The 15,594-nt window shown below is 44.8% G+C and overlaps 1 protein-coding gene across 2 annotated transcripts in view; it reads right to left on the bottom strand.

Annotated features, from left to right (window-relative positions):
- Positions 1 to 15,594, bottom strand: part of MARCHF1 (membrane associated ring-CH-type finger 1) — a 313,731-nt gene that overhangs the window by 63,835 nt on the left and 234,302 nt on the right. For both annotated transcript variants that reach the window (XM_068278840.1, XM_068278841.1), the window contains 2 exons: positions 4,926 to 5,005; positions 3,956 to 4,672 (listed from right to left, as the gene is read on the bottom strand). In XM_068278840.1, the coding sequence (XP_068134941.1) occupies positions 3,956 to 4,672; positions 4,926 to 5,005 (797 nt within the window). The remainder of the gene's footprint in view (positions 1 to 3,955; positions 4,673 to 4,925; positions 5,006 to 15,594) is intronic.

The raw sequence follows: 15,594 nt of genomic DNA, 5'->3' as shown, positions 1-15,594 counted from the left end.
CACTGGGGAAAGGTTAACCACTTGAGGACCGTGGGCTTTACCCCCCTTTACCCCACTTTTTTTCCATTCAGACCACTGCAGCTTTCACGGTTTATTGCTCGCTCATACAACCTACCACCTAAATGAATTTTGGCTCCTTTTCTTGTCACTAATAAAGCTTTCTTTTGGTGCTATTTGATTGCTCCTGCGATTTTTACTTATTATATTCATCAAAAAAGACATGAATTTTGGCAAAAAAATGATTTTTTTAACTTTCTGTGCTGACATTTTTCAAATAAAGTAAAATTTCTGTATACAGGCAGCGCAAAAAATGTGGACAAACATGTTTTTGATTAAAAAAAAACCCCATTTAGTGTATATTTATTGGTTTGGGTAAAAGTTATAGCGTTTACAAACTATGGTGCAAAAAGTGAATTTTCCCATTTTCAAGCATCTATGACTTTTCTGACCACCTGTCATGTTTCATGAGGGGCTAGAATTCCAGGATAGTATAAATACCCCCCAAATGACCCCATTTTGGAAAGAAGACATCCCAAAGTATTCACTGAGAGGCATAGTGAGTTCATAGAAGATATTATTTTTTGTCACAAGTAAGCGGAAAATGACACTTTGTGACAAAAAAAAAAAGTTTCCATTTCTTCTAACTTGCGAGAAAAAAAATGAAATCTGCCACGGAATCATCATGCCCCTCTCTAAATACCTTGAAGTGTCTACTTTCCAAAATGGGGTCATTTGTGGGGTGTGTTTACTGTCCTCGCATTTTGAGGGGTGCTAATTTGTAAGCACCCCTGTAAAGCCTAAAGGTGCTCATTGGACTTTGGGCCCCTTAGCGCAGTTAGGCTGCAAAAAAGTGCCACACATGTGGTATTGCCGTACTCGGGAGAAGTAGTATAATGTGTTTTGAGGTGTATTTTTACACATACCCATGCTGGGTGGGAGAAATATCTCTGTAATTGGACAATTGTGTGTAAAAAAAATCCAAAGATTGTAATTTACAGAAGTATTTCTCCCACCCAGCATGGGTATGTGTAAAAATACACCCCAAAACAGATTGTACTACTTCTCCCGAGTACGGCAATACCACATGTGTGGCACTTTTTTGCACCCTAACTGCGCTAAGGGGCCCAAAGTCCAATGAGTACCTTTAGGATTTCACAGGTCATTTTTGTTTCAAGACTACTCCTCACGGTTTAGGGCCCCTAAAATGCCAGGGCAGTATAGGAACCCCACTAATGACCCCATTTTAGAAAGAAGACACCCCAAGGTATTCCGTTAGGAGTATGGTGAGTTCATAGAAGATTTTATTTTTTGTCACAAGTTAGTGAAAAATGACACTTTGTAAAAAAAAAAACAATAAAAATCAATTTCCGCTAACTTTTGTACAAAAAAATAAAATCTTCTATGAACTCGTCATACACCTAACAGAATACCTTGGGGTGTCTTTTTTTCTAAAATGGGGTCACTTGTGGGGTTCCTATACCGCCCTGGCATTTTACGGGCCCAAAACCGTGAGTAGTCTGGAAACCAAATGTCTCAAAATGACTGTTCAGGGGTATAAGCATCTGCAAATTTTGATGACAGGTGGTCTATGAGGGGGCGAATTTTGTGGAACCGGTCATAAGCAGGGTGGCCTTTTAGATGACAGGTTGTATTGGGCCTGATCTGATGGATAGGAGTGCTAGGGGGTGACAGGAGGTGATTGATGGGTGTCTCAGGGGGTGGTTAGAGGGGAAAATAGATGCAATCAATGCACTGGGGAGGTGATCAGAAGGGGGTCTGAGGGGGATCTGAGGGTTTGGCCGAGTGATCAGGAGCCCACACGGGGCAAATTAGGGCCTGATCTGATGGGTAGGTGTGCTAGGGGGTGACAGGAGGTGATTAATGGGTATCTCAAGGTGTGATTAGAGGGGGGACTAGATGCAAGCAATGCACTGGCGAGGTGATCAGGGCTGGGGTCTGAGGGCGTTCTGAGGGTATGGGCGGGTGATTGAGTGCCCTAGGGGCAGATAGGGGTCTAATCTGATGGGTAGCAGTGACAGGGGGTGATTGATGGGTAATTAGTGGGTGTTTGGAGGAGAGAACAGATGTAAGCACTGCACTTGGGAGGTGATCTGATGTCGGATCTGCGGGTGATCTATTGATGTGGGTGGGTGATCAGATTGCCCGCAAGGGGCAGGTTAGGGGCTGATTGACAGTGACAGGGGGTGATTGATAGGTGGCAGTGACAGGGGGTGATTGATGGGTGATTGACAGGTGATCAGTGGGTTATTACAGGGAAGGACAGATGTAAATAATGCCCTGGCGAATTGATAAGGGGGGGGTCTGAGGGCAATCTGAGCATGTAGGCGGGTGATTGGGTGCCTGCAAGGGGCAGATTAGGCTCTGATCTGATGGGTAACACTGACAGGTGGTGATAGGGGGTGATTGATGGGTGATTGATGGGTAATTAGTGGGTGTTTAGAGGAGAGAATAGATGTAAACACTGCGCTTGGGTGGTGATCTGATGTCGAATCTGCGGGCGATCTATTGGTGTGGGTGGGTGATCAGATTGCCCGCAAGGGGCAGGTTAGGGGCTGATTGATGGGTGGCAGTGACAGGGGGTAATTGACGGGTGATTGACAGGTGATTGACAGGTGATCAGGGGGATAGATGCATACAGTACATGGGTGGGGGGGGGGGTCTGGGGGGGGGGGGTCTAGGGAGAATCTGAGGGATGGGGGGGTGATCAGGAGGGGGCAGGGGGGGATAAAAAAAAAATAGCGTTGACAGATAGTGACAGGGAGTGATTGATGGGTGATTAGGGGGGTGATTGGGTGTAAACATGGGTCTGGGGGGTGGGCAGGGGGGGGGGGGTCTGAGGGGTGCTGTGGGCGATCAGGGGGCAGGGGGGGGGGAATCAGTGTGCTTGGTGCAGACTAGGGTGGCTGCAGCCTGCCCTGGTGGTCCCTCGGACACTGGGACCACCAGGGCAGGAGGCAGCCTGTATAATACACTTTGTAAACATTACAAAGTGTATTATACACTTTGTATGCGGCGATCGTCGGTTTAACATCCCGCCGGCGCTTCCGTATGGCCGGCGGGATGTTGCGGCGGGTGAGCAGCGTCAGGCGTCGGCGGAGGATCGCGTCACGGATGATGCGATCGCTTCGCCCATGCCCCTACAAGGCCCGCCGCCTTTGAGCATGAGCTGGTCCTTGTGGGGTCCGCTTCCCGGCCGCCTCTGTGCGTTAGGCGGTCGGGAAGTGGTTAAAGTTCAGGCTTAAAGCAGACTTGAGCTCAGAACTTCCTCTCTGCTCTAAAAGATACGCAACAGCATAATACCCTTTAAAGAAAAACATTTCTTTATTACAGCTGATACAAATCCTGCAATAAATCTGTAGTGTGTCTATTTACTGACATCATGCAAGGAGACATAAGGTTAACATCCTGTATTTACAAATTAGCTGCTCTACCAAGGACTGATAAGATTCCTGAGTTGACACAGCTAAGAGATCAAATTACACTTGTGATTCGTCACAGATGAGGGGGGAATTTGACAGGATAAACTCTCTAAATACATACAGGTTGCATTTTCTCTATTTTCCTTCTGTTCTGTGCAAGAGTTCAGGTCCACTCTAATTAAGAGTTTCTAACTATGGCGAAAGAGCTAAGTTCAGGTTAGAGCTCGTGTAAGGTATTTAAAAGTAAGAGCTATAGTTATTTCAACCACAGGTGGAGTTCCAGCTATGAAATGGGTATTTTAACAATTCACATTTAGCCATTATACAATAGGCAAAAAGAATAATGAAAAAAACCCACTGTTCAGTACTTAGTTGGATTAAAAAATAAATAAATAAATTAAAATATACTGGAAAACGCTATTCAGTTCCACAGTGTAAATATAAACAATCAGAATTCTGAATTTCACTTACAGCAAAGTAAGACAAAAAAAAAACTTCAGTAACTTTAAACTAACCTGCAAACTTCTACATCATCATACCACTCATCATACATAATAGGAGAAGCAGCACTATTAAAGGGAGCCGCAGTGGCAGGTGCCAGGGTCTCTGCTCCAGCCCCTTCCTCCTTCACATTTTTCTTGATTATTTTCTCTTCTGTGCAGTGACAGTGCTTCTGGGAATCTGTGCAACAAGATAGGGTTTTTCTTTTTACCCTCCTAGTTGGGTATCTTTTTGTCTCTACAGGTGAAAACGATGACGAGGAGATGCTGGATTCTTTGCACTTTGAAACTATCCTCCTTCTATGGTAAGAAGAAGAGATGTCCACATTGCTAATGTTTTGTTGCTGTTGGTCTTTCTGAGGATGTGTGTCTTTAGAGTGTAGTGAAACCATTTCAATTGCATTAGATTCTGAGGAACCTTCAAAACTGTGGTTTGCTCTGCCATGTTTCCTCCCTCTCTTGTATATTTTTAGTTTTTCATTTCTTTTAAGTCTGGCGGCCCAATATCTTTCATCTGATGAGGAGTCTGTGTCACTCATTTCTAGTCTCTGTTCACCATCAGGCTTTTTCATTCTTTGCTTCCCTGTTTGGCTGCAGGAGGCACAGCTTGGTCTCTTACGCCTAACCTTGCGCTTGACTTGCTTTTTGGCACTCTCCATAGCAGGAGGTGCAAAAGGTATAACAGGGGTCGTATGGACAAAGTCATCTTCTGTAACATCAAGCAGGCCAGGTCTAAAAAGCAATCCATGACCAAAAGAAAAAGAAAATAGGAAAGAAAAGCAATGAAGGAAATGAATGATGAGTAGATGAAAAAACAGTAAAAACAACAAAAGCAATAAATGAAAGTGTATGGAAATGGAATGTTAAGAAAAATGACTAAACACAACTAAAAATGGGACTTGAAAAACAAAGGTTCTTATTTTATAGGAATTTCATTTGTGGTTCTAGATTTGGAAGTTGTGAGCATTGCAGACACTTTACATACCTACATATATCCTGAGTTGATGGACACACAGATGTTTGTGAGTGGCGTCTAGGAGCTGTGCCTGTTGTTGGACTGCTTGCCTGTATCGAAAGAAAAAATATAATTTACTCATGGAACATTAACTATCAAATTCGTTTTGAGTTACTCCATTTATGTTTTCAGTTTATATTGTGAAAAATGAACGATTGGTAGTTCAGTTTATAATTTTGCAAATATAAACCTTTCCTCATTTAGGACACTACTAAAATGTTAATACATGCTCTTATAATATCCCATTTGGACTACTGTAATATATTGCTTTGTGGACTAAGCAATCTATTCTGAACTCGGCTGCTTGTCTTATTCATCCATTTCAAATGCCTACCACTAGCCTACAAAGCTCTCCATGATCTCTCCCCCCTATACATTTCCTCACTTGTTTCCAGATACCAACCCAACCGCAATCTCAGATCTGCATGAGCTTCTTTTGTCCACCTTTAGAATCACCTCATTCCATTCAGGTTACACCTCCTCGCATTCAGGTAAAACTTCTCACGTGCTTCACCCCTCCTTTTGAATGCCCTTCCACAGCATATCCCCCAGTCTCCAAACTCTGAAACCTTTTAATGCTCCCTCAAAACTCACTTTTTCCGACAAACATAGGCTCTAACTTGGGCCATTCCCCCTTCAACCTCTCACCAAGTTGTACTCCTTACTAGATAACCTAAACACACCCTGCTTGTATGTATACTGCATACTCCCCACACCTCTTGTTTACTCCCTATTCCTTCAGATTGTAAGCTTAGCTCACAAGGGCAGGGCTTTCTCACCCTTTTGTGTCTTGGAATTTGTTATTCAGTCTTTAGCTTGCACCCTGTTACACGTTTTATTCATCATGTGATGTCACATTTGTCATTGTAATCACCATTTCTGTATTTTGTACCAGTGTCCATATTTGATGTACATCATTGTCTGTATCATGATGTACCCCATGTTTGTTTTCTTACTTTGTACAGCACCATGGAATTTGTTTGACAATGGGCCCTAGGGATCGGCCACGACCCTCCTAGCCCCTCCTTACCCATGATTATGTACCCTATGATTTCTTTCTTACTTTGTACAGCACCAAGGAACATGTTTGACAATGGGTGCTAGGGCTTGGCCGCGACCCCCCTCACCCCCACCTTACTCATGCCTCAAGCCGGAGCCTAACGCACATGCGCATGGCCGCACTCCTCGAATCGTGTGCACAGCTGTCCCCATGTTTGTCCAAAGTCAGTCCACATACCGTGCATGTGCGCTGGCCCAAACACAAAGACATAGGGACACAGGGATACAGGGATACGGGGAAATTATTATATAGCATAATAATAATAAAGAATTTGGGTACCTCAGTTATGCCTAGTATTACAAATACTAAACACTGATCTATTCATGTATGCAGGTCACCAAATTATTTTTACTATCTCAACTCTAATCAATTAGAGGACTGATCGGATACCACAGCTTTGTGTCAAGTTCCCATTGAATTATACAGTCGTTTTACAGATATAGACAGCAGTTATAAGATCAATATGGGCAGATTTAAAGTAATCGGAAGTCAGGTCACAATACTATAACCGATGGTAAAGCAGCATTCTACGCATCCTCACCACCATGCCTGCTGCAGTAAAATTAACCTAAAATGACTTAAGCAATTTAAACTGAAGATATGCCAATTGAGTGTGCCATCAGAAGTTAGCATCAGTGAAAATACCATGCCTTCATTTCCAGAGATTTGAGCAGATGTAAGTGGAAGTCAAAGTAAGAGCCTGAGCTTCCTAAAGCATCACTGAAGCCATTCTTCCCACTAAAGGACCAAGAGGAGGCTTTAAAAGTAAAAATGCAGAGGAGATTCTTCTGCTTTTGGGGAACTTATATCTAATACCTTTAGCAGCAACAGTAATTCTTCCTGAGGAAAAAAAATAGTTTTGTGATATTTTCCAACTGAACATAACCTCCGATTATGTGCATTAGCTTCCATTTTCAGAATACTCAAGGCAGCTGGACAGCGCACTGGTTAAGGGTGTTGCTTTTGATGTAGGGTTCAAGCCTTTGAACAGCGTTTGAATCCAGGTCCAAGCCAGTACATAAAACAGTAAGGAGTCTTTGGGCAAGGCTCCCTAATGACCCTGGTCACCTGTGAAGTACACCAGAAGTGGCTGCAACCCTGAAGCAGTTTGAGTCCACCAGGAGAAAAATAAATGTTATGTGTATTGTGTGTCTACATCATGGTCACTTTAATTTGGATGACAAACTAACTGGAATGACCCTAACCGTCAGCAATCAGCTCACCTTCCAGGGCATTCTTCAGTTCTCCAGAATGCGGGCAGGGTGTTGCAAATCTACAATATCATTCTAGTTTTAGTATTTAAAGGATGCTAGCCCTAAATCCCATGGCCGGGGACCAGAGGGAGGCTGACAATTAATACAAGAAGCCCAGCAGACTTCCAGGACCTACCTAGGAGGAATCTAGGATAAAAAAAAATGGAATCCTCCTTCAAGTTTACTTTAAACCATGCAATTCCAAATTTAGAATAAGTAATAAGAACTTGCAAATTTCAGATCAAATGAACTATGCTGTGAGCTGATTGACATTTTACATCAAACGTAAATGCTTCTTGAAATCTACAAGTGGAAAATAAACAAGACAAGACATCTATATTTAGGCAAAGAAAATCAAGCCAGGTGTGAACTCCAGTTGTGTTCTTTAAAGTTTTAGCAATCACGGAACAGAAACTAACTAAGGTCACAATTTCAAGGGTAAATATAGTGTTATATACTATACTATTAGGCCATCTTTACAGCAACAATATGCAGATGATGCCATGGTAGTTATTAGGGATGATCGTAACAGGCGATTTCCGATATCGCAGAAATTCTGGATTCCGCGGTAACGAAATTCCGTAACCGCTACATTCCGGCGGATCCACATTTCCACAATGTTAAAGCGGTATTGTCACCATAAAAATCAAATTTCAACAGCAACTGGTCCGAGTGTATTAAGTGATAAAGATGATAATCCTGCATTCAAAACTTGCAAAACGTTTTCTGCTGTTATGGTTTGGAGTTATCACATACTTTAGGAGCACTGGCCCTAGTGCCAAACAGTGCCACAAAGTTGAATGCTGGGAGTTCTTTTGAATGCTGGGAGTTCTTTTTATCTATAATATATTCCTCCTCTTCCATTTATTTTCCTGCCTAGCTGATCACTTATGTTTACAAGCAAGGCTGAGGTGACTCAGTGATTGGATGTGTAAAAAAAAAAAAGACTCTGGGAGGAGGGCAGCTAAAGAATACACAATGAGCAAGAGAAAGGAGGGGGGGGGGGCAAGAGTCAGGGAGGATAGGATGTCAGCATTAGCTTGGCAAGATGGCCACTGCCTAGAATAGGATTTTCTGCTTTTCCTTTATAAAATTCACAGGAATCATTACGTGAATAGCACAATACATCTGTTATGTAAGTAGAAGTAGTATTTATCTACTTATATATGTGTTTTTTATTTCTAGGTTAGCATGGGTGTCGCTTGTTCTTTAAAGGGAACCTAATGGATGTTTCCTTTTAAACAAATACCAGTTCCCTGGCAGTCCTGCTGATAACTTTGGCTTTAGTGGTGGCTGAACACCACTGAATCACAATCCTGATTAAAATTTTTTTGTTTGGAGCAGCAGGAGTTGTCGTAGGCCATGGGACCTAGAGGTGGTTTCACGGTGGTCATCACAATTTTTTTTTTTGGACAGCAGGGGTTGTTGCAGGCCATGGGACCTAGAGGTGGTTTCACAGCAGTCATAAATTTTTTTTGGGGAGCAGCAGGAGTTGTCGTAGGCCATGGGACCTAGAGGTGGTTCCACAGCAGTCATTACAGCAAAATTGTAATTTAGTCTGTCCAATCTTCATTGTTAATCAGTGAAAGGGGCCTTGTAATTATCACTGATCCGTGGCTCATTTTTATGAACGTTAGTATGTCCACATTGTCTGTGGACAGATGGGTCTGTTGGTCGGTGACCACCCCACCTGCAGCACTAAATACTCGCTCAGAAAGAACACTGGCGGTGGGGCATGCTAGAACCTCCAGTGCATACTGAGCGAGTTCAGGCCAGGTATCAAGTCGTTTTGTCCAATACTCCATGGGGTCATCATTACTCTCCATATTGTCTGGAGCACTGGCCGACCCAAAGTAATCATTCATCATACGGGCCAGCCGCTGGCGGTGACTACTTTGCCCGCTGGTGGTGCTGCTGCTAGAAGGAGTATCTGACATTGGCTGATAAAATTCCTTCAACATACTCAGCAGGTTCACAGATTGGCTATTGGTGCTGCTGCTGGGAGTGGGACCACCAGACCTTTGCTGAGTATGATGAGGCTTGGTAGCTTGGGCCCGGGATACAGGTGCAGGAAACGCATCTTCTACCCAACGAAGAAGGGCATCCCGGATGTGGCTTATCTTGGCATCTGCTTGGGAGGGGGGTATGAACTTTAATCCAGGGGTCCTTAAAGAGGCACTGGAGCATATGTGCAGCCATAGGGAAAAGATGTCTGCCATTAATCACCTCTTACTGGCTGTCAGAACTGTCGTCATGCTCCAGCTCCACATCATCAGAATCTTCTTCCCACCCCCCGGCAATGGGCTCTTCCGCTTCCACAAGCTCTGCCTCCTCATCCAGGACTTGAGCATGCTCCCTCACTCCCCCACTTGACTGACCACTGTTCAGTAGGGCTTCCACCCACTGTCCGAGCATTTTGTCAAGAGCCTTGTCCAGCATGAAGATAATAGGGAGCGCTTCTGATATGCTGCAGTGCTCCTAACTGCCCAATTTTGTTGCCTGATCAAACGGCTCCAACACTTTACAGACCTGTCCAATCAGCTGTCACTGGTCCCCAGTAATGTAGTCCGGTGGCCCTGTTCTGGAGGAAGATGTCTGAGGCTGGTATAGCCTGACCGGCATTCGCTGCTTCCACAACCTCTCCAGCATGTGGAGGGTGGAGTTCCACCACGTCGAACAATCAGAAATAAGCCTGTGCTGCGGCAGGCTATGACGGCGCTGCAGCAGCTTCAAGGTTGCGGTGGCGGTTGTGGAGCGACGGATGTGGGCTGACACTTTTTGTGCTGAGGCCACAGCGTCCTTCAACCCATCAAAGGTATATAGAATTTTTTGGACTACAAGGATGAAGACATGGGACAAGCAAGGTAAGTGAGTGTAGCCACCTTCCGAAATGGCGGCCAGCATGTTGGCACCATTATCAGTAGGGATGGTCGCTGCATTCCGCGATTCCGGCTGGAATTTGGTGATTCCGGTTCCGAAGCGACGGAACGGAATTGCTATAGCCCTATTTCGGAATTTCCGCGGATCAAAACGGAATTCCGCTGAATTTTACGGAAATCACATTTTTTTCCCCCCTAACTGATTTCTACCTAATAAGAAGGATTTCTACTCAATAGACTCCCTCCCTTCTCCCTTCCTTCCTCTCTCACTCTCTCTTCCCGGAGGGAGGAGGGTCTCATCTTCCAGGGAATTGTATAATTTCAAAAGCCAGCTTACATATCTTGGCCGGGAATTGAACCCAGGTCTAGTGCTCGGTAGGTAGCTCTCTTCACCACTATACCACCACAAACACTACATGCTGAAGCCAGCCTAGCATGTACCATTATGATATATCCATGAGAAAAATGAGCTTGCTTAGGGATTTGTAGGATTTTAAAAGCCAACTCACATACATTGGCCTGGCCCAGGATTTGAACCCAGGCCTACCGCTCTGTAGGCTGCTATCCTAACCATTATACCACCAACACAACACACTACAATGTTACATGCTGAAGCCAGCCTAGCATGTACCATTGTGATATATCCAAGAGAAAAATGAGCTTGGTTAGGGATTTGTAGGATTTTAAAAGCAGTGCTGAAACTTGAATCCATGGACAAAAACAGGCAAACTGGATCTGTAATCCTTGTAGCCTTACAGGATCAGATTCGGCAGTGGCCTTACAGGATCAGATTCAGCCATTGCCGAATCTGATCCTGCAAGGCTGCAAGGATTACAGATCTGGTTTGCCTGTTTTTGTCCATGGATTAGAGTTTCAGCACTGCTTGGCATCGATAGTGCTGCAGACCAGTGTAGGAGCGGGAACACTTGCTGGGAGGCTCAGCAACGGCGGATTGGCCTTGGACAGAACAGGTAGCAGAGGGAAGTAGAACAGGCCTCCCCTTCAACCCACGTGGCGGCACCACCAGCTGAGATGCCCCAGATCTTGCACCCTCCTCAGTAGCACCATGGAGGGTGACCCAATGGGCGGTAAAAGTTAGATACTTTCCCTGCCTATGCCTGCTGCTCCAGCCATCCATAGTGAAGTGCACCTTGCCGACAGCGTGATCCATAGACCGGCCGTCACACTCCACAATGTGCTGGTGAAGGGCAGGGATAGCATTCCTGGCAAAATAATGGAGCTGGGGATCTGCCATTGTGGAGCAACACTGTTCATCAGTCTGCGGAAGGGGGCACAGTCCACAAACTGGTAGGGCAGCAGCTGTTGGTCCAACAGCCTTGCCAGGAGCGCATTATTTTTCACAACAAATGGATCAGTTGCAGGGAGCATCCGCTTCCTCAGCAACATTTCTGGCACAGAGGCCTGACGCTGGAACACTGGGGATTCAGAGGAAACCAACAAGGGTGATGATGAGGTGCTTGCTGAAGTCTGGAGTCCTGTTTCAGCCTGGCATGCAGAGGGATTTGAACTAGAATGGGATGGAGCAGGTTGGATTGGAATCAGGACGAGTAGAAAAAGAACAGGAGGGGCCTGTTGCTGCTGCTTTTCCTCCACCCATCTATATATATAATAGAGTAAGTGCCTCAACCTTCAAACAAGAAGAAGAAGTAGTGCCCTGCCCCCAGGGCCGGTCCAAGCAAGAAGAAGGGGCTGGTCCAAGCAAGAAGAAGAAGTAGTGTCATATCAAACCAAGGGCAAAGAGGGATAATTTGCATATTCAGTAGTAGTGCATTGTGGGTAACCACAAATGTTCACTTATAGCGGAATTATTGCAGATTTGCTTCTGTTTTAAGAAGGAAAATTACACCAAGCTTTGCTTTTTTTAGTAGGAGGGATTTTTGGTCTCTTTTATCCCCCTATACATTCTTAGTAGTTTGGGTCACCCTGAGCTGCTTGGCCACTCTGTTGTACTGGTCCAAGCCCTTTCTTATACAGCCATATCAATCTCTGTTATGGCTATCATTCATGAAAGTGCTGTCGGTATGGAGAATCAGTGTGGGAAAACACCGCTGATGGTGATTTTGACTTCTGGCTGCTGATTCATAAAAAAAGTATCCAGGTGTGGTAGCAGTGTGGAGATTCCCCGAACTAGGCAGGCGGTAGGCTTGCGGAGACACGGAAGCTGCCGAGTTGATACATTTCTCCGTGTTCTGCTCTACTGCAGCTGCCTGGGAGGTCTCTGTGTCTCCATTCACTTAACATTGTTATCGCCACATCAGAGGGAGCGGTACTTCCCGACCTCACACCGCTTGCGGTGATCTTTATGAATTAACGTTTTGCTACATTTTTTACAACAATCACCGCACAAGGCAGTGATTTATCACTCTGCTCGGTAATGTCAGCTTTTGATGTGGAAGGAGCCTTTATGAATGCAGATTTTGCTACGTGTGTGGGAAAGTCAGCTGTTTTAAGCATTTCCGCATGCGGAAATGCTTTATGAATGATAGCCTATGTAGTGATGAGAACCAAAGGTCTGAAATAGGCTGTCACATGTGGGTTTGATATGACTGTGTAAAACTTAAAGCTATAGGCTTGCTTGGCTTACTAAGGGTGAAAAGGAATAATTTGCATATTTAGTAGCGGTGCATTGTGTGTAATCACAAATGTTCACTTATAGTTGAGTAATTGCATATTTCTTTCTGTTTTAGGAAGGCAAATTACACCAAGCTTTGCTTTTTTTAGTAGGAGGTCTTTTTGGTCCCTTTTATCCCCCTATACATTACGAGTAGTTTGGGTCACCCTGAGCTGCTTGGTTACTCTGTTGTACTGGTCCAAGCCCTATCTCATATATCTGTATCAATCCCTGCCATGTACTGATGAGGAACAAAAGTCTGAAACTGGCTGTCTACATGTGGGTTTGATATGACTGTGTAAAATTTAAAGCTATATGCTTGCTATACACCAGCGGCTCTGGATGCTTGCTTGGCTTACCAAGGGGGGAAAGGGGTAATTTTCATATTTAGTAGCAGTGCATTGTGGATAACCACAAATGTTCACTTATAGCTGAATTATTGCACATTTCCTTCTGTTTTAAAAAGGCAAATTACACCAATACAGTGTGCGGCATTGCAGGAAGTGACGACAGTGGAACGCACGATGGAACACGGAAGAGGTGAGTCATCCCCGCCCGCTGCCTCTTACTAATAGTGGCGGCTGCTACTGTGCTTAAGCAGGAGGGGGAGTGCACATGGGAGACCAAGGTGAGGGGGGGTTCCTGCTGAGCTTAAGCTGGAGGTAGAGCACACATGGGGGACCCAGTTGAGGGAGGGTCCAACCCCCCTCCCCACCGCTGTGCCCAATACCCCCTTCCTGCCCTCTACCCTCGTATGTGGCGTATGCTACGCCGCGGGTTGGCTAGTCTTATTGTAATTCTTTACATATTCAAACTTATCAGCCCTGAAGTGCCGAACCCAGTGCCGATTAGCCTATGCTCACCGATTTATGGCACACAGAACAGACTGCCCTGGATTCATCCTCTTCCAGAACAGTAAAATAATTCCATGCAGGGGACGTGCGTGCACGTGGAGCAGTGGTGCGAGTGGTGTGACCTGTTCTAGCACGTCGATGCTCAGCATTGGACTGGTGGGTACTGACAGACGGACAAGCACTTGCAGGCTGCTGGCCAACCATCTGCTCTGTTTCTCCATGCTGCTCACGCCTGCTAGTGCCTAACCCACCAGATGGCAACCTGCTCTAAATAATCAACAACTCTGTTCGCCTGCTGCTCTGTCAAAATTGGGAAGACATCTCTGACCAGGGAGGGGAAACGCTTCCTGCTGCTGCTGCCACCTTCAACCTGATCACGTACTTGACGTGATCCACCAACACCACCATCACTCCATTTTCTTTTAGGAGTGGCAGGAAATTGCTGCTGCTCTCGCTCCATTGCTTTGGGGCCAAAAACTTTATTGGGGAAGGGGTATGAGCGACACACCCAAAGTAAAATAAATAAAGAAAATAAATCAAAAACAAAATAAAGAAAACAAAACAAAAAAATGAACTTAGAAAACAAAACAAACAAAAAAAAACTTGCAATACACTCAACTAATCAATCGCCACCTAACTCTCTCACTCTGTCAAACACTAAGCCTGCGGCCTGGCTGACTCTGTCTAACCCTCTCCACACAGCAACTACTAGTACACTACACTACAATCTATCACTCAAACTAAATCTACTGCCACTTTCTCACGATACACCTAGCTAGCTAGTAGCTCACACTCAATCTAATTCTCTCTCACTGGGCTTGATTCACAAACCCGTGCTAAACAGTTGGCACGTGAAGTGCCGCTCGCGGACTTTTGCGCGTGCAAAGTGCCGCGTTTGTGGATATTTGCGCGCGATAACGTGGACTTTTGCACGCGATCACACGGACTTTTGCACACGATCGCCCGCCAGTCGCGTGCAAAAGTCCGCGTTACCGCGTGCAAATGTCCGTGATCTCGGCACTTTCCGCGCGCAAAACTCTGCGAGCGGCACTTCACGTGCTAACTGTTTAGCACGGGTTTGTGAATCAAGCCCACTGTTTTTAAAAAGACTTTTGTTTTATATACAGTCTTTAAAAAGACTATTGTTTTATGTTGAAACCACTAATATGGGTCTGTCTCTCCTCTCTCCAACACCAGACTGAAACCCACAAACTTTCATGCATGTCACTCCTCTCTTATATACAAAATGGGTGGGATAGCTGATGATAGGTAGCTAGGAGCTGGTTGCTAACGTAGGATTGGTTGGTTTTTGTTAAGACTGTAATTGGTGCAGAAATTCCATTTTTAATGCAGAAATTATCATGTTTTAAGCTTCTGTGATGGGTCTATCCCTTCCGATCCTTCTGATTGGCTAATGCAACTTTTATATGCTTCTGTTTAAATTCCGATGGAATTCCGCATAGAAATTCCGCTATTTCCGATTAGCGCTATAGCTTTCCCGTTCCGGCTCACAGGAACGGAATTGCCAATTTCCAACCGGAATCACGGAAATCTCCATTCCGCGGAATCTGATGAGCATCCCTAGTAGTTATCTGAAATAACTTACAGTAATTCATACTATAGTCAACTATGTGACATGACAGTCAAGAGTTGCAAACTCTTGCCGTTTAACACTTGAATTAATTTGATTAAATCCAATTCAGTTTTGCAGGATCACCAGAACTCCAATGATATGCGCTCCTATTGATGCTTTAGGAAATTGGGTTTATAGAGTTGACGCTGTCTAGAAAAATGTTATATTTAATTCAGTGTCTGAAATGCGTCATGATGAATACATGCATGCATCTTTCTGACTGGCTGCAATACTTTCTAAAAGCTTAAAGTGCACCTGAGACGGTGCAGGGGGGGGGGGGGCAGATGAGACACAAAGGCATGTTCCCTGCTGCAGGACATGCCTCTGT

This window comes from Hyperolius riggenbachi, chromosome 1 (assembly GCF_040937935.1).
Source record: "Hyperolius riggenbachi isolate aHypRig1 chromosome 1, aHypRig1.pri, whole genome shotgun sequence".
Taxonomy (NCBI): Eukaryota; Metazoa; Chordata; class Amphibia; order Anura; family Hyperoliidae; genus Hyperolius; species Hyperolius riggenbachi.
Note: the sequence above shows the minus strand (reverse complement) of the source record. Positions and strands in the feature narration are given on the sequence as shown.